General features: G+C 54.7%; 1 protein-coding gene across 2 annotated transcripts in view; it reads left to right on the top strand.

Annotated features, from left to right (window-relative positions):
- Window positions 1–284: 284 nt before the first annotated feature.
- NEURL1B (neuralized E3 ubiquitin protein ligase 1B) overlaps window positions 285–20,594 on the top strand; it is a 38,519-nt gene continuing 18,209 nt past the window's right edge. For both annotated transcript variants that reach the window (XM_026510972.4, XM_057312326.1), the window contains exons 1-2: window positions 285–454; window positions 17,904–18,449. In XM_026510972.4, coding sequence (XP_026366757.1) covers window positions 424–454; window positions 17,904–18,449 — 577 coding nt within the window. In that variant the 5' untranslated portion in view covers window positions 285–423. The remainder of the gene's footprint in view (window positions 455–17,903; window positions 18,450–20,594) is intronic.

Below are 20,594 nucleotides of genomic sequence, written 5' to 3' on the forward strand. Positions count from 1 at the left end.
CCTTATCGAAGTGCTGGGAGAAATGAGTGAAAGACCTGGCACCCCGAAGGCACCCAACTGCCGGCGCGTCTTCCTGCCCCTGGCGCGGGAGCGCCAAGAGCGGGAGGCTCGGCGGTTCTGCTCCCGCCGCCCGGTCCAAACTTTCAAAAGATGCGGCGGCCGCCGCCCCGCCTCTCCCTGCACGGTTGGAGGCGGCGGGAGGCGGAGGCAGAGCCGGCGGGCTCAGGCCGGTTGGCTCCGCCTCCTCCTCCTCCCGCTGCCACCGCCTCCCTCCAGGCGCCCGCCCCAGCTGCCGCCCGCCGGCTCGCCCGTGCAGCCGCGATGCCCCGGAGCCCGACCCTGGCCCGGGTCCGCGGCCCACCGCGTTATTAGCCTCCGTGCACCCCGAGCGCGCCGCCGCCAACGCCGCGCCCCGACCCAGCGATGGGCAACACCGTGCACAGGACCCTGCCAGGTACGCCGGGGAGCCCTGCCCGGGAGGCGGGCGCTGGGGTTCTCCTCTCCCCAGGGGACCCGCTGGGTGACTTCCGGAGAGCCACCCCACCCCTTTGGAGCCCTCGGCGCGCAGCCGGCTGGAGTCATCGGTGCCTCCTGGACCCCGGCTCCGCGCGCGCCCCTTGGCTGGGCTTTGCGCTCCGGGAGGACGGGTACCGCGTCCTGGTTACCTTGGGGACCCCAGTCCTCCTTCTCCCTGCTTGGCCAGATGCGCGAAGGGGCCTCTGGGGCGATGCCGCTCGCCCCCTCGCCTTTGTTTCAGCCCGAGGGCGCTGAGGAGGGAGCCCGGGGCGCCCTGGGGGGTGACTGGAGTCGGGCTCCCCAGGGCTTCCGACGGCCAGAACCACCCGTTGTGCCGAGACTGCAGCTGCTGAAAGTGGGGGGCGCTTGCAGGGGTACCCCAATTTCCAGCCGCCAGCGCCCCCGCGGCACATGCTGCCTTGGTTTGGCCATGTTCCCACGCGCACCCCGGCTGCGCCCCCCTCTGGTGTCCGCTCAATTGGGGGCTCTCTAGTCCCTCGGAGTCACCGCTGCAGAGCGCATCGCCCCCTAGTTAACATCACCCTAGAATTTCCGGGGCCAGAGTAAGGGGATGGGGGTGAGGTGGGAAGGTGGGAATGAGGGGGCAGAGGCGGACTTACTAGAGAATACCTGGTGATTTTGGTAACCGATCACTGATCACTGTGCTGGGGGCTCTGTGTCGGGCACTTTGCATACCCCAGGGCTAGGGCGGATGCAAAAGCAGCGCTTCCTTGTAAAGATGTTTATCCCAATTTTACAAATAAAGAAATTGAGGCTCAGAGGAGGAGAAATGACTCACCCAAGGTCATACTGCTAATAGAGGGTCAGTCTGGGTTGGGCCCCCTGTCTGCCTGCCCAGCCGTCGCCCACATCCCAAGTCTTTAGAAAAAGTCTTTATTTTGGCTTAAGGCTAGGCATTGGTAGCATCTTTTAGGCAGAAAGTGAGAGATGTGTGTATTTTTAAAGTACAAAGGCCCAGCTCAGCAGGGAAGCGAGTCCACTGCCGTGCACGTCTAGTGTGAGGTTTTAGGAGAGAGACAGATCACTGGTCTGTGCTCTGACACTCCCATATAGCCCCCACTTGTAGGCTTTATAACAAAAAAATCATTGTTTTTTCCTCTGGAGGGGATTAAAATGGATGATGCTGTGCCCGGGGTTCCCAAGCCTGGCCTGTGGAAGAGGAGCCAGCTCCTGCTTGATAAGCTTCTGGGCAGCTTTAGGGCCACTGCATTGAAAACCCCCATATTCTCAGACAGGTGACCCCAGCAGAGGGTCATCAGGTAGTCAGAGGCAGAGGTGGGATTTGAACCCGGGTCCATTTACCGGCCGGTGGCCTCCACCTCCTATTAGCAGGGATATTGGCTGGATGGGGATGGAAGGACCCACCCACCTGGTCTAGAAGTGTCTAGGGCTGTTGGCGAATATGGCAGCAGATACTCTCCCAGCCACAGACACCTGGTGGCAGCCTGGGCCCCTTTGTAGGATTTCTTAATTAAAAATATTTATGCTGTTCTAGTAAAAAAAAAAAAAAAAAAAAAGCCATCCTGCCACCTGTGGGTCAGCCTTAGGGTGGTGAAGGGACAGACACAGCCAGGGAGGCTAAAAATAGCTGGAGCTTTATATATGCTCCATCCCACGGGGCTCTGGCTCTGTGGACTGGGCCACCTGGGCTAGGAGCCGGGGGTTAAGGTTGTTACCCACTGCAGTAGCTAAGTGTGAAAAATTTAAACTCTCCACTGGGGCCGAAGCTTGCCCTGAGTTTGAGGAAGGGGACAGAGCTGGAATTCCTGAGACACATCAGGTTGCTGTGCTGAGACTAGGAAGGGCCTTTTATTGTTTCCAACCGGTGTATAATTAGTTTCTCACACACGCTATGCCGTTTTTTACAACTCTGTGACTAGCACATCATTCTCCCCACACTCGAAATATCCTTCCTTGTCTAGTCCGGTTCTTAAAATTCAGCTTAGTTGTCACCTCCTCCAGGAAGCCTTCCTTGACCACCCGCACCAATCCCACCTTTCGCTATGCTACCTAGACACCTTCTTAAGGCTCTGTTTGTTCATCTGACCACATTGCGTTGTCGTCACCACTCTCCACAACTTGCCTCGGGGCTGCCTGAGGACAGAAACCGTGTCATGAAGATCTTGTATCCCAGGTTGCCCAACCCAGAGCCTAGTGGCTGGCAGGGGCTCCGAAACCAGGGGTAGAGCTCACATGTTGCCTGCATCTTAGGCTGAGAGAGCACTTGGCTCAGCCTTGCCCTGTAGAAATCCTTGTGCTTTCGTTCTCAGGAAAAGGACACATGCGTGGGGTTCCTTCTATGGGACTTGAAATAGAGAGCTGGCATTTGCTGAGCACCTGGATTCCATGCCAGGCTTCCTGCATATGTGGCTTCATTTACATGCCAAGCATGCTTCTCCTTAAGGCTCCTGCACTTGCTGATCCTTCTGCCTGGAACATTCTTCCCCCAGACCTCCACATGGTTTCCCCCTTGCTTCCTTTAGCTCCCTGCTCCAGTGCGGATGCCGCCATCACCCCTGCCCCCTGGCATGCCCCACTTGCTCTCCCCCACTTGGTGTTTTTTCTTAGCATGATCACACATACACCATGGTATGTGTAGTTAGCTGTTTAATCACCTGTCCCCCCGGGGAGGACTTTGTCTTTTTATTCACGGCTGTATATTCAGCACCTGGGGCAGTGACTAGTACACAGATGTTCAGTAAATATTTGTTGAATGAATGAATGAATTGAATGCTCGCAACAGCCCTGCAAAGGTAAGGAGCATCATCTCCATTTACAGATAAGGAAACCAAGGCTCAGAGAGAGAAAATGACTCATCCCAGCTCATATGGCTCATCCAGTTGGTAGAACCAGGATTGGAATCCAGGTTGACTGAGCTCCAAAGTTCTCCGTTCTTCCTCCAACAGGCAGTATCCTCCCAGTCCGTGGTTCAGATAACATGTGTTGGGTGCCCCAAGTAAATATGTCATGGTATCGTGTGCAACAATGACATGTCAAAGAAAGGGAGGGTCCTTTATGATTGAATTGGGAAGCCCCTTGGAAGTCTGCACAAAGGACATCAGCAACTTCAGACGAATGCCCTATAAACAGAAGTGTCCAGGAGCCAGCGTGGAAACTCACCTTTGCCAAGCTCCTACTATTCTCTTTCTAGTTGCAGTTCAATTCTGCAAAGTACGGTGCCATTCTTCTCCGTTTTACGGAGGAGGAGAATGAGGCACAGAGAGGTTAAAACACTTGACTCAATTCACACAGGTAGGCAGTGGCAAAAATGGGTTTAGAAGACCGTGGTCTGTCTTATTCCTAATACCACACAGTCCATTTCTCTGGACTCCCTTTCCCTTAATCTGGGGTTTGTAAGGAAAAAAAATAAAAGTGTAAACAAGTGGGGCCGGGGGAGGATGGAATTCCAGGGCGGTGGGGCTCTTGCCCCTTCTTCTCTCACCAGGGCATTGCAACCCTTCCCTCAGCGCGCCTCTGGGGCTCACCCACAGTTCTGGTTGGAGAAGAGACTGAATTCAAACTGGCAGTTGGGTTTAATCATTAAGTTGGTCCATGCTTGACCAAGTCAATGGCCCTTTTTAGTGTTAGTTCAGTAGTCAGGCATCCTGGAACTTTGAGTGAGGGCAGTATGCTGACCTTGGTCTGTGCCAAGTTCTGAGTCAGGGGCTTTACCTACATTATTTATTTTAAATCCTTGTAACCATCATTTAGAGGGGCTATATTTAGCCCCGTTTTCCAGGCAGGCAACATCTGTGCCCAGGCTCGAGTGACTCCGGGGTCTGTCCTGCCCTGCATTTTCCTGAGTGTGTACCTTCATTCATTTAACTGACATCTTTGGGGCACCTGTCATGTGCCAGACCCTGGGGGTTCAGCTGTGAATGGGATGGAAGCCACTGGAAGCCCCCGTGGAGCTGGCCTCTAGTGGAAGAGGGATGAGATGCACGGATAGAATGGACACACAGCTGGTTATATGACTGGAGGGAACAAGGTGCTGCTGCCCTGTGCCTCAGGGAGGGGGGGTGGGGGCCCAGGGCCCCAAACAAGGCCTGGCCACCAGACCAACTGGTCTGTCTACTGTGGGTCATGCGTGACCAGCTTTTAAAAAAAATCTTTAATGACATAGAATAGAATTAAAAAATTATCAAGTGTGTTGAGGTAGTAAGGAGACTTTTTGCTACGTAGACTTTGTTTCAGTTTTGCGTGCACGTGAGTGTGTTGGGCTCTGTGGGCCCCAGGGGTGAAGAGTTGTAGTGAGACCACTCACTGGTCCACAGCAGCGAGCGGTCTGCTGTTTGGGTCAGAATACAGATCCTGGAGTCCAGTTGCTGGGCTTCAAATCTCAGCTGAGCCATTGCTCAGTAGAGTGACCCTGGGCAAGGTACTTCCCTCTGTGTGCCTCAGTTTCCTCACGGTGAAGTGGGGACGATAAGGGGAGCTCCCTGGTGGTTGGGGTGGCAAGAATGAAATGGAATAGGGCAGGTAATCTTAGCACAATGCCTGGGCCTTTCACAGTCATGGTTATTGTTGCCACTGTGGAAAGAGAGGACTTGAGTCTGCCCCTGGGGTCCCCGGATGGGGACGAATGACAGGTGCCCTTCACTTCCTGCCTCGAAAGCCCGGTCCCAGGTGATCGTGAGCCTTGAATCCAGGGCTGGATTGGGAGGCATCCCTTTCAAGTGTACTGATACCCGCAATTCCCAAGGCTTCTCCAGCTTTGTCTGGGACACAGATTTCTGATGAGAAGACTCTTCTTGGCAGGTTGCATTTTGCCATTTCCATTTCTTCACCAGACCTTCAGGCTGGGCTCTGTGCTGAGCCGGGGTCACAGCCTGGGTTTAGGGACTCAAGGTCTAGTGGGAAAGACCAACAAGGACAGGGCAGTTACCGGAAGTGGGGCAGGGGGGGCGCTGGGAGCCATGAGAGCCCAGAGCAGGATGCAGGAAGGCTTCCTGGAGGAGGTGCTGTCTGGTGAGACCAGAAAGCAGATAAATTAGTCAAGAGAAGGGAATGAGAAAAGCTGTTCAAGACAGACGGGCTACATGTGCAGAGGCCTGAGCAGAGGGAGAGCAGGGCATATGTGGGGAGCTGTGGCATTCTGGGGCTCCCAGTGCAAGCGGGGGTGGTCCTTGGGGTTAGAGTGGTGGGCAGAGGCCATGGCAGAGGAGGGGATGGTTTCTTGCAGGCCAGCCCACAGTCAGGAGGCTTAGATTTCTTAGCTGCCGCGCTCCCTGCCGGGATGATGTGCGGAAGTTGCCAGCAGGGGCCTAGCATTTTCACTGGGCTTGGCTGTGAGAACTGTTTAATCTTCCCTACGGACAAGAAGAGTCAGCTCTGCCCTCTTTTGGACCAAAGGGCTTTCTGTACTTCTCGGTGCTCTATGAGGGCTTAAAATAGAAGCCCAGAAGCCAGGTGTGCGCTTCAAGCGGGGAGGGAGAAGGAAGGAGGCCTGGGTGCAGGCCTGTAGGTAGTGAGCGCTCATCTGGGCTGCCGCAGAGGGCAGAGCGCTCAGAGCTTCCGCATGCTCGCCGCATACCAGGCCCTGTATCTAGCTTGTCCTCTTTAACTGTCAGGATCAGCCTTCCAGAAGTAGTCTCCCATTCCGCAGATAAGGAAACTGAGCTCCGAGGGGAAAGGAGACGTGCCCTGAGCTAGGCAGCCAGGAAGTGGCAGAGTGGAATCTGACCCCCGGCCCGCCCAGCTCCAAAGCTCCTTCTCCTCCATCGCCAAGGGGCATGAGGGCTGCTGCCCCTTGTCCCCCTCCTGAGCCCCACCCCTCTCAGCATGTCCTGCCTGCACCTGCCTCTTCCCACCTTCTCTGTCCTGGGAAGATGAGTTACTTCCGTCCACAGCAGCCAGAACGAAGCGGCCCCTGGAAAAGTTTCACCCCTCACTCCTCCCGACCTCACCCCAGGCCTGTAGACTATAACTCAAAAGGTAGAGGTGGCCTCCGGGAATCCTGCCCTGGAGAAGAGCGAACTTGAACTCTGTACCCCTTCCTGCTGCCTCTCTAGGGCTCAGGCTCCTGATGTTGCTGCCCAGTAAACGCTGGCCTGTGGTTGGCCCCTGCTACCTGCCATTTGCAGGTGTCATGGTGCACCCACAGCCTCTCCCCTGTGCCCACCTGCTCACGGGCCTTGCCTGCCCAGAGCACCAGGCAGCACCCACCCATGCATCCTGTCTCCCTGCTGTGCCGTCATTCTCGGCAGGGCTGCTAACAGCACAGGCTGCAGCCCTTCCTGCGTGGGTCTTGGTCCTGCCCCTTAGGAGCCCGACAAGCAACTTGACCTCTCAATGCTCCCATTCTCTCTTCTGCAGAAAGTGGATAATGATGTTACTTCGCAGGCATGCAGAGCGTCTGACAGATAGTAAGTGCTCACCCGGGGTGCCTGTTACGATTACGTATTCACTGGGGAAGCAAGCCCCTGCTCCGCGCTGAGCCCTGTGCTCCGGAGGGAGACAGACACAGAAGAACGGCCACTAACTTGTATCACGCCACCGGTCTGTGCCAGACGCTATTCTGAGTCGGTCCCTACACTTGACCCTCAGGACAAGCCTCAGGAGATACAGCTACTGTTTTTACCCCCTTACGACTGTTGAGAGAACAGAGAGAGGCACAGAGAGGGAAAGTAACTTGCCCAAGGGCACACAGCTCGGGTAGTCCAACATGATTGCTGCTAGAAGGTGAGGATGTCGGTCTGGCAAGGATGATTGCCAAGTCAGGGTGGGAGGTCAGGTGGGAACTGTCTCACACGTGCACTCGAAGCCTTCGTGGTGTTAAGCAGAAATCTGCAAGCTTCCTGGCAGATTCGGTTTTGGTGGCTCACATACTCCTTAGGTGTTTGACTCACGTCCTGCCTTTAGGCGTGGCAGGGTGGAGACGGTCTCCAGGTGGCCTGTGGGCTCACTGAGGGGACCCCAGCTGATGTTCCCTGAAGTCTGATGTGTAACTCTCCAACTCCCTTTCAAAGCAGGTCAGGGGATAGCTGATGTCCTGGGGGCTTTCTAGACAGCAAAGTGAGGGCCAGGTCATCCCCAGGGGAGCGGAGAATCCCTAGCAATATGGCCTGAGAGCTCTCTGCAGATCCCTGAGGTCAGAGAGCAGACCTGATGGGGAAGGGCACCGTGGACCAAACACAGACATGACCAGTGCAGGGACGTCATGCGGAGGCAGATTGCAGCTCAGTCAAAGGAAGAACTTTCTAACTGTGGAAGCAGTCTGCAGGTGGAACGAGGGCAATGAGGAGGAAGTGCCCTTTGCCGAAGTGGCACTGGTGTTTAGCCCAGCTGGGGCTTGACATGGACATCGAAGCAGCAACTGAGTGAGTGTCAGATGGATCCGGGATGAATTGCTCATTAAGGTGCCTTTTGACCCTGGGGTCTTACGGGGGGTGCTCTCCGGCGTTCATCTGCTTAACACCCACAGGCCCCTTGACAATCTTTCATTTATAACATCCTCCTGCCAGTTTGCAGGTTCCAACCAAAGGCCTTCGGCCCATTTGACAGCTCAGGCACTGAGGCACAGAAAGACGCAAGCACCTGCCCTCACCGGGGTCCGGGACAGTCGTCCTTGGACATCAGTCCCAGCTCACCCTTGCCCCTTTTTCTCTCTTCATTCTTATTACTGAGAGTCCCTGGCCTCTTGCCTCACCTCTGGGCAGCAGGGAGAAAGTGCTTTTATGAGTAAGCCATTTGGGGAAATGGGTGGGGTGGGGGTGTCTGGGGCAGTATTGGCACAGCTATTCACAAGTGTGTTCTGTTTATATCCTCAACATTACACATTGTTTATACTACAATTCTATCCCTTGGCACGTGTTTTCTTTTCTTTTTCCCCTACAGATGATGGATTTAAGAGATGGGTGGGCACACGCATACCCTGTGTCTCGCAAGCTGGGTCTGCTTGGTAACTTTCCACTCCACAGAAGAGCTTCCCCTCCCCTCAAGGTTCGGGGCAATTGAAGGTCAGGAGATGGGACAGCGGAATTTCCCTGACTCTGAGGATGGCCCAGACCCTCATCCCTGCAGACAAGTCCCCCAGGGGCTCTGTTCCTAGGACCAGAGTGCTCGGAACCTAGATCCTATTTGGCAGATGGAGACACTGGGGACCAGAGCGTTGTACCAGTTCACATAGCAATTACAGATGAGGTCTTTGGTCGTGGAAAGAGCGCTGGTTTGGGAGGCAGTCTTGAGTTCAAATAGTTCTACTGTACCTAAGCTGGGTCCCCCTGGGCAAGTCATGTCCCTCTCTGAGCCTCCACTTCCTCATCTTTAAAATGGGGATAACGATGGGACCTCCTTTACAGGGAGGCAGTGAGGTATAAATAGGGAACTCCATGAGAAATCTGAGCCCAACACAAGACGAGGACTCCGTAAGTCCCCTTGAAGACAAGGAATCCGTGTTCCTGAAATGGATGGGCTGGGGTGGGGTGTGGGGAGGCCCGATAGTCCTGTTCCTCTCAGGTCCCTGGGGGAGATCACTAAAATACCCGCTGGTTGGCTAGAGAAGCCATTCTGAAGAATGGTCAAGAGCATGGATTTTGGACTCACGTCGGAGTCCAGTCCTGACCCAGCGGTTTACCGGAACCGTGCAGGCTTCCCGGAGCATCCTCAAACCTCACTCATTTGGAGGACGGGCAGCGTGATGGAGGAGCTGAAGGGAAACGAGAAAGCTGGGTCTTCAGAGAAGGAAGCAGGGTGGGAGAGGCACCCTTGAGAGTCACTTCTTTGCAGGCCTCAGAGCCAACCATGGCAGGGAAGGAAACATTAGTTGAGGACCTACTGTGTGCTGGTCACCGTGCTCTGATCCTTCCGTGCAGGGATGACTTCCACACTTCGCCTGAAGCGGCCAGAGCCTCTTCTCCCTAGCCTTGTGAACCAGGCTGGTCTGGGTTCCAGTGTAACTCCACCACTTCCTGGCTGTGTGGCCTCTGGCCGCTCCCCCCACCTCTCGGAGCCTCCCTGCCTCACTGGCGGTGGGTCTGGTAGCAGTCACCTCCCCCAGGAGGACCACAGGAGGTCTGGTGAGCAGAGGGCCAGTTGTAGTCTCTGCATCGCCCCCTGGAGGCTCAGTCTCTCGGACCGAGCCCCACTCCCCATTCCTTTTCCGGGCCTTTGGGACATGAGGCCCCGGGGCCTCCATCCCTGCCCCACTGTAATCCGTCACCCACTTTCCTTTTTTAGATGCTGCTTATTGTTCATCTCAAGTTCTGCCAAACTGTGGCCTTTGAGCAGCGCAAAACAAGCTGATTGATGACATCCACCCCCCCACACCTCTCCCCGGACCGAGCCAGGGAGTCCCTCCACCTCTGCCCCAGAAGGTGGCTTAAGCTACTTGGACATAGTCTAAGTTTTTTCTGGCAGGTCAGGAGGCAAGCGAGACACCCTGGGGGGGAGTGAGGCATAAAACAGGAGAGGTGCAGGACCAGATTTGAAAGCAGACGCTGCCCTCACAAGCTGGGTGGCCTCTGTAGGGGTGTGCAGAGAGGGGCCTCAGTTTCATCATCTGGAAGCCACCTGGCGGCGGGTGGTGAGGGGCGAACGGGCCGCATGGCAGGCACATGGCGCGCATGTGGTGTGCCACAGAGGTGGGCTCCCTGCCCCTCGCAGCCAGCAAATGTTGCCCAGCAGTGGGGCTTGCGAAGAACATTGCCTCGGCTCCAGGAGCCAGAACAGCGTAGTTCAAGGAGAGCTCCCTCCTCCAGCGTTGCTTTGGCCCCGAGAAGTAGGACCAGTGGATCGATTGTTACAAAAAGTCAGGATGGAGCCCTGCAGGTTAGCGAGCAGTCAGACTGCTGGGCCCCACCCAGGCCAGGGGAGAGGCTGCCCTGAAGGCGAAGAGAAGGAGAAAGCTGGCAGACTCGGCCAGCTTATCACCAGGCAGCTGCTAGGGGCTGCCTGGAGGACAAGCAGGTGCCGAGGGGCAGGACTGACCAGCAGTTGGAAGCCACATTCAAAACCTGAACTGGTTTTCTTCCTCCCACTATGCTGGGTCATTTTGATAGGCTGAGAAGAGAGAGAGGGACAGTTTCTACGGGAAGAAACTGGGCTTGACTCTCATTCTTTGGAGGGTGGATCCTCCGGGCTTCCTCCCTGCTCCAAACACTTCCGTGTCCCCAGAGCCTTCCTGAGGAACTTAACCCCCTCTGCATGGCCTTTAAGACCCTTCATCATGCAGCCCCGGACTCCGGCTCCAGCTTCCCCTCTCCCTTCTGCCCTACACTCCTAGTTCCTTAAGTGCATTCCACTCATTCTCACCTCCAGGCCTTTGTCTGTACTATTCCCTCTGCATCAAACACACTTCTCCCTCCCTATCATCCTTCAGCTACTTCTGCCTCAGTCCTGTAGAGCAGCTGCTCTGAGAAGTGTCCCCATGGCCCCGGCCCTCCCCACCGCCCACCCTGCGCAGTGCTGGTGTTGGTGTCCGTCCCCCTTCCGGTCTCAGCTCACAGGGCAGGGACTGTGTGTGGCTTGTCACCAGCCAGTGCAGGCCCTGACATGGAGTGCATGCTCCCTAAATGTTAGATGAAGGAGGAAGTGAGGTACTTGAGAAAGAACGAGGGCACATTTCCCCCCACCCTGCCCCACTAGGGCAGCGGGCCCTAACCGTGGCAGCTGGCACCTGGGAATTTTTTGGGGCTTGGAGTTTCCTGGGCAGTTTATCAGGAACAGACCTCAGCAAAGGGGCCCAGCGGAGGGTCAGAATGGGCTAGGAAATCTTGACTCCGCTGAGCACACTTCAAGGGGGCGTTGGGATGACCTCACCCCCTGGGAACTTGGCGCATCTGAGCCCACTTGAGCAAAGAGGGCTGCCACTTAGGCGTGGAAGGAGTGGGCTTTGCTCCCAACAAGCAGTGTCGCGTGACCTCCGGCCTCCCTCCCCAGCCTCCTCGTAGCTGTTGACAGGAGTGTGGGGCCTTCCCGGCTGCACTGGGGTGACCGGGTTTTGTTTGCAAAGAAAAAGGGAGGGGAGGAGCTGGGTGGCAGTTTCCAACGTGGGCTGGCCCCTTTCCATCTTGGGTGCTGGCCTACGAGGCCTCTGAAACAGAGAACAAAGTCCCATTACGCTGGCGTCTGTCTCCTGGGTGCCTGTCACTGCCCCATTTGGCAGAGGGGAGGGGAGGTTGGTTATTTTTTTTCTAGCCCACTTTCAAACCCACCAATGGCAAAGGTACTTCCTGTTGCCAGAGAAGACCGATACCCTTGTCCTGCTTTGTGTGGGGGGGGCCTTGCCAATACCAGCCCTGCAGTTTCCTCTCTGAAGGACGTGCTCTCTCTCTCTCTCTCTCTCTCTCACACACACACACACACACACACACACACACACACACACACACTCCATGTTGCTTCCTACTGCCAACAGCATTGATTTGAATTGTGGACCCGGGCAAATGTCACTTGAACCAGCGACTTCTCACCAGAAGTGTACTGAGGTAGAGGTCACGTGAGTCCAGGAAGCCCCTGAAATTGTATGCACAGAGTGTGGGTATTTTTCGGGGGAGAGACGCCTATACAGCTTTCATCACCCTTAACAAGGGCCACGACCCCTGCTCCCAGGGGTTACAGGGAGCTGCCTTGGAGAAGAGGTGGGGTATGGGAAGAAGGGCCCAGGCCTGGCCCTCTGCTGCTACCGCCCAGCTTTGCGGCCTTGGTTTCCCCCTGTGGAAACGAAAGGTGGTAAAACCTACCCTGCAGGGTGGTTCCAAAGACTAAATCGAATAAACAGAGGCACGCACTGGACCGTAACAGGGGCTCAGTAAAAGGCTGCGTGTGAAAGGAGGGTACAGAATAGACCGTTCTCCCGGCTGGCGATTCCCTTTCCCTGTGGAGCGGAATGTGCTGAAAATTTCAGCCAGAATGCCATCTGCCGAGTGCCAGCACGCTGGAAGCTGTCATCTCGGCGGCCGGCGAAGCTGGAGTGTTACTTCCTGCCATCCTCTTGGCCGTAAATGCCATTTGCTCAGGCTCTTTTTAGATCAATGGAGAGGCTGGGCTGGGGCAATGAGCGAGGCACATATGGGGCACTGCTGGGATGGCTTAAAAATGGGCTTCCGTCCTCGGACACTAAGGGAAGGCGACCCCAGGGTTTTCAAGAGGCCTTTCCTGGCCAAGGTCACCAGCCCTTCATGGAGAAACATGTCCAGATGTATTTCCCCAGACCTACAAGTAGATATCTCTGATGTCAAAGGATGTCAGAAACCTTTTCTTGTCAGAGGAAGGAAGGTGGCGAATGGGAAACCTCGTGTTTAGTGAGCACCTACTGCATGCCATGCGTCATATCGGATGGATTCACCTCGCAAATTCAAAACTCCTCACAGCGGTCTTGCGGGGTGGTGAGAACACGCACCAGTTTTGTAGGTCCCAGTGGGGAGACCCAGAGAACTTAAGCATGGACCTTAATATCACACAGCTCTGAAATGACAAAACAGAATTTAAACAGATCTGACTCCCAGCCTGTGTTCTTTTTTTTTTTTTAAAGATTTTATTTATTTATTCGACAGAGAGAGAGACAGCCAGCGAGAGGGAACACAAGCAGGGGGAGTGGGAGAGGAAGAAGCAGGCTCAGAGCGGAGGAGCCTGACGTGGGGCTCGATCCCATAACGCCGGGATCACGCCCTGAGCCGAAGGCAGACGCTTAACCACTGTGCCACCCAGGCGCCCCCCCGCCTGTGTTCTTTTTAACTGCCTCTCACACTGAGATTGAGGAAATGAAACTCTGGGAGAGATGGAGGCGAAGGGCTTACCCAGGAGTTGCATCTGCTGTTCCCACAGGGAAGGAAATAAACGTTTAGTGACCATCTACTGTGTGCCAGGATTTCTGCCCGGATGTCTCTATGTTCTCCCAGCCTCTCAGCTGCCCGAGACAGGGGCCTAAGGTCACGTACCATTCCAGATGAAAAACTGCAGTGCTGGGAGTTGACATGACTGCCCCAGGCCCCCGGGGAAATGAGCAGCAAAGCACAGGCTCGAACCCAGAGCCCGTGAGGGGCGTTCCAAAGCACTGATGTGGGAAAACCACATAGCCACCACTCGAGCTGCTCTTATGTCCACCTGTCTTACTGAAGGATTGTCCAAGGCTGGGCAGTGGCAACATTTACTTAGAATAGAGTCCCGTCCTCCCTAACTGTCCACAGCCACTCAGTGAGCAACCCCCCCCCCCCCCCAATCTCTGTCCCTACGTTTAGAGTCCAGGCATTGCTTCCTTGACGAAACGCTGGAAAGACCCTCCCCTCTGGTCTTGGCGGGGCTGGAGCAGCCTTTGGTCAACTGTGAGGTTGGGCCAGGAATGTCTCCTGCTCCCTCCTACGCATGGGATGGGCAACTGCAGAGGTCTCCTGGGCTCCCACCTCACAAGACCCCCTCCGCCCTGCCTTGTCCTTAGAGTCCCCGGGTCAGATTCCTGGCCAGAAGAGGAGGGGGCTCACTGGCCGTAGGTGGCACCCTCACAAGACCAGAGGGTGCTCAGCCTTCCGTGGAAGGAAGGGGGCCTGGGGCCTCTTCCTGGCAGAATTTTCTCACCAGTGACAGCGCGCCTGTTGGAATCTGGTGCTGGTGCCAGCAGCTAGGAACCTCTGTGCCCACAGACTCGGCCATTTGGGGGAACAGCTGAAGTGATCCCCAGGAGGGGAATGGTGGGGGACATTCTGGCCCTCGATGGAATATTCTGCAGTCATGAAACCAAAGCACTGTGAGTGTTCAGAAGCCATGTGGGGAGAATGCTTTTTATGTAATGTTGAGTTAGAAAACGAAAAGGCAGGAAGCAAAACTGGATGTGGGTTCTGACTGCCGCGAAGTTGGAAAAGGGGCTCAGGACTATTTCGTACTCAGTACTCCCGCACTGCTTAGGGAAGCAAGCTGGGACCGGAGGAGAGAATGCTGGTTTGGGATCAGACATCTCTGGGCTTACATCTCAACACTGCTTCTCGCAGCCGAGGGGAAGTGTCCCTGCTGCCTGGAGCTTTGTTTCCCGCCTAGAAAATCCTGCAGGTGAAGATTTTGGAAGTAGCTACACCCCCGTGTCCCCGAAGACATCCGGCAGGAGGCATAGCACACAGGCAGGCACAGCCAGTGGCTCCCACGTGGATGAGGGCCGGGCAGAGACCACGCAAAATGCCACGTGAGTCAGGGTGTGAAGGCAGGGAGAAAGGAGGGATTTTTCTCCTCCTTGCCGAGCTTTCTATAACGTAGCTGTGTTGTTTAAACGTGAGGTTTTCTGTTGACCTCTCCGAACTAGGGTGTTCTGCAGGGCCCTTGGGGCCCACACTCATGTTTCTGTTTCTTGTGGAAGCCGCTTTCACTGAGCTAAAAGCAGATGGTGGTGTACAATTTGGAGACTGCTTACCATTGTTCTTTCATCACAAGCATTTTCAATTTGTATAATTTAATAACACACCCTCTTAGACACTTTCACGCTGGTCTTTTTACCTCACGTCAGGGCACTGGCCTCTGAGGCGGTAGAGAGAGTGTTTATCCCTCACTCCCTGAAGGAAGTTGGATCATATAATCAAGATTCAACACGTATGTAAACTTCACAGGTCACTTGGCTGTATTTTGTCCTAACATATAGCTGGTTTTACAGGGAACTTCCCCCTGTAGGAACGAAGCAGTGTGACTCCCCAGCCAGCGTTCATGTCAACCGCCAGGTCACTCTGAAAGAACATCTACTTAGGATTCACAAGCGGTTTGGTAAAGACATTCTCCAATTGAGAGAGAAGGATGGGAAACACAGCAGTGATGTCAGGGGAGAGGAAAAAAAATCACAGAACCGTGGCTTGTGGGCTTTGGTGCTCAGAAGGGCTTTTGATCTGTGGTCATATTTAATGTAACCTGGAGAGTTTGCCAGCTGTGGGGACCTTAGGGAGACTTCAGCCTGTGGACCCTGGAGGAAGCTGCGGCCCAGAGAAGCTGGGTGGCTCGCATAAGACTACAGCGTGCCTGGAGAACGTGGGCTCCGTGGTCCCTGGGCGGCCTCTCCTGATGGTTCACACCTGGGTTGTATTTCTCCGACTTGTTTGATTTGTGTCCTCCAAAACAGCTCTCCAGTGGGCCCTTGCTCTTATCCTTGTGGTTCTGGAGATGGCCTGCAGTCTGGCTCTGGGTCCACCCTCCTCGCTGCCTGGGGGGGCCCCTCCCTAGCAGACAGAGCTGGCCCGCTCTGCTGAAAGCCCTCTGTGGCTCCCTCTCCCTCCTGCCCCGTACAAGGTTCCTATCAATCAAGGCAGTTTGGGTTGCAAATGTCAGAAACCTAGCTCAACCTGGCTTATAAGCAAAAGAATGCTCTCCTATCCTCCTTGGGTGGAGCTAACCTCTGCCATTCTGCCTCCTGCCTCAGAGGTGGCCTGCCCAGACCCCTACTGACCTTGAACTTGGCAGGCCCCTCTCCCTCTTTGGGCCCATTTCTCCTCCTGTGAAAGGGGCTGATCAGAGAGGATTTCTGAGGTCTGCTCTAGCTCTGAGATAATAGAGGCAGCAGCTGGCATTTATAGGGTGCTTGGTGAGTTTCTGGCCTTTGCTGAGCGTGGGGGGATTGAAGAGGACACGGAAAAGCCCCTGCCCTCCCGGATCCAGCCCTAGTATCTCCCTATCCCTCCTCACCACTTCTCTGCTGCCCTGTCAAGTGTCCATTATTTGTCTTATTTACGGACTATATTTACGGACTATATTTTAACCACCTAAAGCAAGTATACAGAATGTTTCTTCTCTCATTAAAACCTCAATTCTCCAAATCTCTACTACCTTCAATCCAGAATCTGACCCCTTCTCACCACCTTCACAGGTACCTCCCCGCCTCCCAATCTCAGCGATCATCATCTGTGCCTGGAATAATCCAGCGGCCTTGTCCCAGCCCTCAGCTTCCTCCCCCACCCTCCTGCCAGCAGTCCCCTCTCCACACAGCAGCCTGAGCAGTCTCACCATTTCTCTGCTCGAAACCTCCAATAAGGTCCCTCTCACTCAGGGTAAATTGGCTCAAGAAAACGAAAGCAGCAACCATGGCATCTCCTCCCCACCCACCGCCGCTCACCGCTCCAGCCCTGCTCGCATTTGCTTCCAACTCCCACACCTGCTCACACCATCCCAGCTGGCTTCCTTGCTGTTTCTCAGCCATTCGTTCCCACCTCAGGGTTTTGCACTTGTCGTTACCCCTGCCTGGAACGTTCTTCCCCCAGCTACCCTCATGGCTCACTCCCTTCACCTCTGCTCAAAAGTCACCACTTAAAGAAGCCCTCTGTGAAAATCCTAGTACTTCTCTCTTCCCCACTTCCTGACTGCATTTTTCTGTCCCACCAGGTAGAGCATGTTTTACTTGTTGTCTGACTTTGCCCCCCGCCCCAGAATGTCCACTCCGTCAGAGGGGGAACCTTATCCCTCTTGGTGACTACTGTATTTCCAGTGCCTAGCATGGTGCCTGGCGCACGCTAAGTCCTCACTAAACATTTGTTAAATGAATGAATGATTAAAGTCCCTTAAGATTTTTTTTTCCTTATGCAGGACCTTAGCTTCAGTCCTTGTATTTTGTCTTCTGCGGACCACTGGCTTCTGTTTGGAGAGGGGCCTCCAGCTTCCTAGCATGGCTTTCCACCTCCTAACTGGGGGATCCTCCTCCACAGGCTTGGGGGGAGCCATGGCTTGCCTGCCTCATCATCACATCTCTCTTCATTTTCCCCTGTCCTCGCTCCCCTTAGTCTCAGTATTAATGGAAGCCCAGCAACGTGCCCAGAGCACAGTGAACCCCATGGCCGGGTGTGGGAGGAGTGGTCCCTGCAGTGGCCTCTCGGTCCCTGGCGTGGCTATTCTTCTGCCCTGACTACAGAGCATTGTGGGCCAGGGGCGGGGGGTTGCCTACGATTTATAAGCACTTGCCACGAAAATTGTGCTCAGCTGCTGTTGTGAGTGAGCAGCAGAGACTCGTGCAGTAATTACCCACCCTGCCATCTCCCAGGCTGCCAGAGCCAGGACCTGCCCCTGGGATGGAGGAGGACAGGTGGCAATGATGAAGCCCCTACCTCAATACTCAGCCACCAGAGTTTGTGGCCAGCGGCCAGCTCCTTTGCAAAGAGACCCTCCCAAGATTCTCCAGGCCCTTTGGGGCGAAATTCCCTTAGAAATGAATCCTCAAAGGTGCATGTTCTAGAAAAGCCCACCTTGCTTATAAAGAATGCTTTCATTTTCTATAGGTAAACGGGAGAGGAAGTCACAGAATACAGTGACTTTGTCATGATAGCCTTAGGGCAGGCTGGCGGGAGCTGGAACCTTCACAAAGTTGATTACGGGTCTAATTAAGATGGAATTTAAAATGGGAATGACTGTTAAAAAACTCATGTGTTCGCGGAGTTCTGAGGCGCCCTCACCCTCCTGCCTCTCTCTCCCCGCAGACCCGAGTCCCCCGGCTCGCCTTCTGGCCACCCGGCCGTGCTGCGGCCCCGGCCCCGAGCGGCGCCCAGTCCTGGGCGAAGCGCCGCGCTTCCACGCACAGGCCAAAGGCAAGAACGTGCGGCTGGATGGCCACTCGCGCCGGGCCACTCGACGCAACAGCTTCTGCAACGGCGTCACGTTCACGCAGCGGCCCATCCGGCTGTACGAGCAGGTGCGGCTGCGCCTGGTGGCCGTGCGCCCGGGCTGGAGCGGCGCGCTCCGCTTCGGCTTCACGGCGCACGACCCGTCGCTCATGAGCGCCCAGGACATCCCCAAGTACGCCTGTCCCGACCTTGTCACGCGGCCTGGCTACTGGGCCAAGGCGCTGCCCGAGAACCTGGCGCTGCGCGACACCGTGCTGGCCTACTGGGCGGACCGCCACGGCCGCGTGTTCTACAGCGTCAACGACGGCGAGCCCGTGCTCTTCCACTGCGGCGTGGCCGTGGGCGGCCCGCTCTGGGCGCTCATCGACGTCTATGGCATCACCGATGAGGTGCAGCTCCTCGGTAGGTCGGACCAGGCACGGGTTCTCTGTGCGCGTGGATGCGTGGTTCTTTAATACTGGCAAACACAAAGGACTCACTTTGCCCAGCCTTGTTCTAAGCAGTTTACGCATTTTAACTCATTTTTTTAAAAATCACAACTGGCCAAACTCATTTTACAGGTGAGAAAACTGAGGCACAGAGAGGTTAAATAACTTGTGTTGCAAAGCCAGGACTGGAAGCCACAAGGGTTGGGTCCAGAGTCCAGGCCATGGCCCAGGTTCATTCATACATCAGGTACTTGCTCCGTCAGCCTTTTGTCCATTCCTTCGCTAATTCCTTCACTCTCTTTTTTTTTTTTTTTAAGATTTTATTTATTTATTTGACAGAGATAGAGACAGCCAGTGAGAGAGGGAACACAAGCAGGGGGAGCGGGAGAGGAAGAAGCAGGCTCCTAGCGGAGGAGCCTGATGTGGGACTCGATCCCAGAACACCGGGATCACGCCCTGAGCCGAAGGCAGACACCTAACAACTGAGCCACCCAGGCGCCCCTCCTTCACTCTCTTATTCATTTGCTCACTCATTCACTCATTAATGCATGTGTTTGCTCACTCATTCGTGTATTCATTCACACAGGTGCTTATTCGTATGCTCATTCATTCAGTCACTCACACATCTTTACTCCACAATCAAATTGATGCCCCAGTCCTCGAGTATCTATGGTGGCCACCGTTAAGGGGCTCAAGGTCTGCTGGGGACGCAGGCAGACAAGCCTGGCCAGCTTGGCTCTAACAGAGGAGGCAGTCACTAATGCTAAAATCCTGGTGGGGAGAATCCATGTGGGCAGAAGCCCTTGTCTTGAGACCTTTTTTCCTTTTATTACTTTTTAAAATGATTGAAAATTCACATAACGTCAAAATAACCATTTTATTTTATTAAAGATTTTATTTATTTATTTGACAGAGATAGAGACAGCCAGCAAGAGAGGGAACACAAGCAGGGGAAGTGGGAGAGGAAGAAGCAGGCTCATAGCGGAGGAGCCTGATGTGGGGCTCGATCCATAGCGCCGGGGATCACGCCCTGAGCCGAAGGCAGACGCTTAACCGCTGTGCCACCCAGGCGCCCCAAAGTAACCATTTTAAATGTACGGTTCAGTGGCCTTCAGGTGGCAACAGTCACCTCTAGTTCGAAAACATTTTCATCACCCCAAAGGGAAACCCATACCCATTAAGCTGTCACTCCCCATGCTCCCCTACCTCCAGCCCCTAGCAACCACTGACCTGCTTTGTATTTGTGACCTTAGCTCTTGAACTCACAGGTCACATGTGAGCCAGCCCAGCCTTGATTTCCGAGGAAGGAAAGGGAGAACAGGTTTCTCGGGGGATCTGGACACAGGCCTACCTGTCATTTACCTGCAGTAAATACACAGATCTAAAGTTTCCGTGTTTTAAGTTTGAGTTTGGACGGATTTATACACCTGCCGTAACCGAAGAAAGTTCCCGTCTTTCTTGGAGGCAGCCCGTGTTCTGATTTTTCACCAGAGGTTCGCTGCACCTGTTCTTGAACTTCACGTAAATGGAAACATACAGTATATATGCATTTCCGTCTGGTGGCTTTAGCGCAGCACATCCTTTTTGAGATTCCTCCATGTTGTGGCCGTGTGACTCAGCGGTTTGTTCCTTTTTAACTGCCGAGTAGTAGTCCACGATATAGATGTACCATCGTTGGTGTATCTGAATGTCTGGGCTGTTTCTGGTTTTTCTGCCTTGCACCTTGAAGGAAAACTCTGGCCCAGGCTCCTCTCTTGCCACTACCACCCACACCACCATTGGGCAAGGAGGGAAAATGCATGCCTCCTGGCTGTGTTCTCCTTCCCCAGAAGAAGGAAGGCAGAACTTCTAAGTGGTTAAGACTAGAAGGTTGGGAGTCACACAGACTTCTGTTCTATACCTGGCTCTCGACGTGGCAGCTCTGTGGGGTTAGCCAGGTGACTAAACCTCTATATGCCTCAGTTTCTTCATCTGTAAAATGGGTTCGCGGTAATAATACCTCCTGGCATTAAGTCACCTGAGAGGGTATATGAAAGGGACACAGCGCAGGGCCTGGCACATAGAAGGTACTCGATGACAGCTAAGAAATCAGAATCTCTGCCCATTTGCATGTGGGGCT

This window comes from Ursus arctos, unplaced genomic scaffold, assembly GCF_023065955.2.
Source record: "Ursus arctos isolate Adak ecotype North America unplaced genomic scaffold, UrsArc2.0 scaffold_15, whole genome shotgun sequence".
In the NCBI taxonomy this organism is placed as follows: Eukaryota; Metazoa; Chordata; class Mammalia; order Carnivora; family Ursidae; genus Ursus; species Ursus arctos.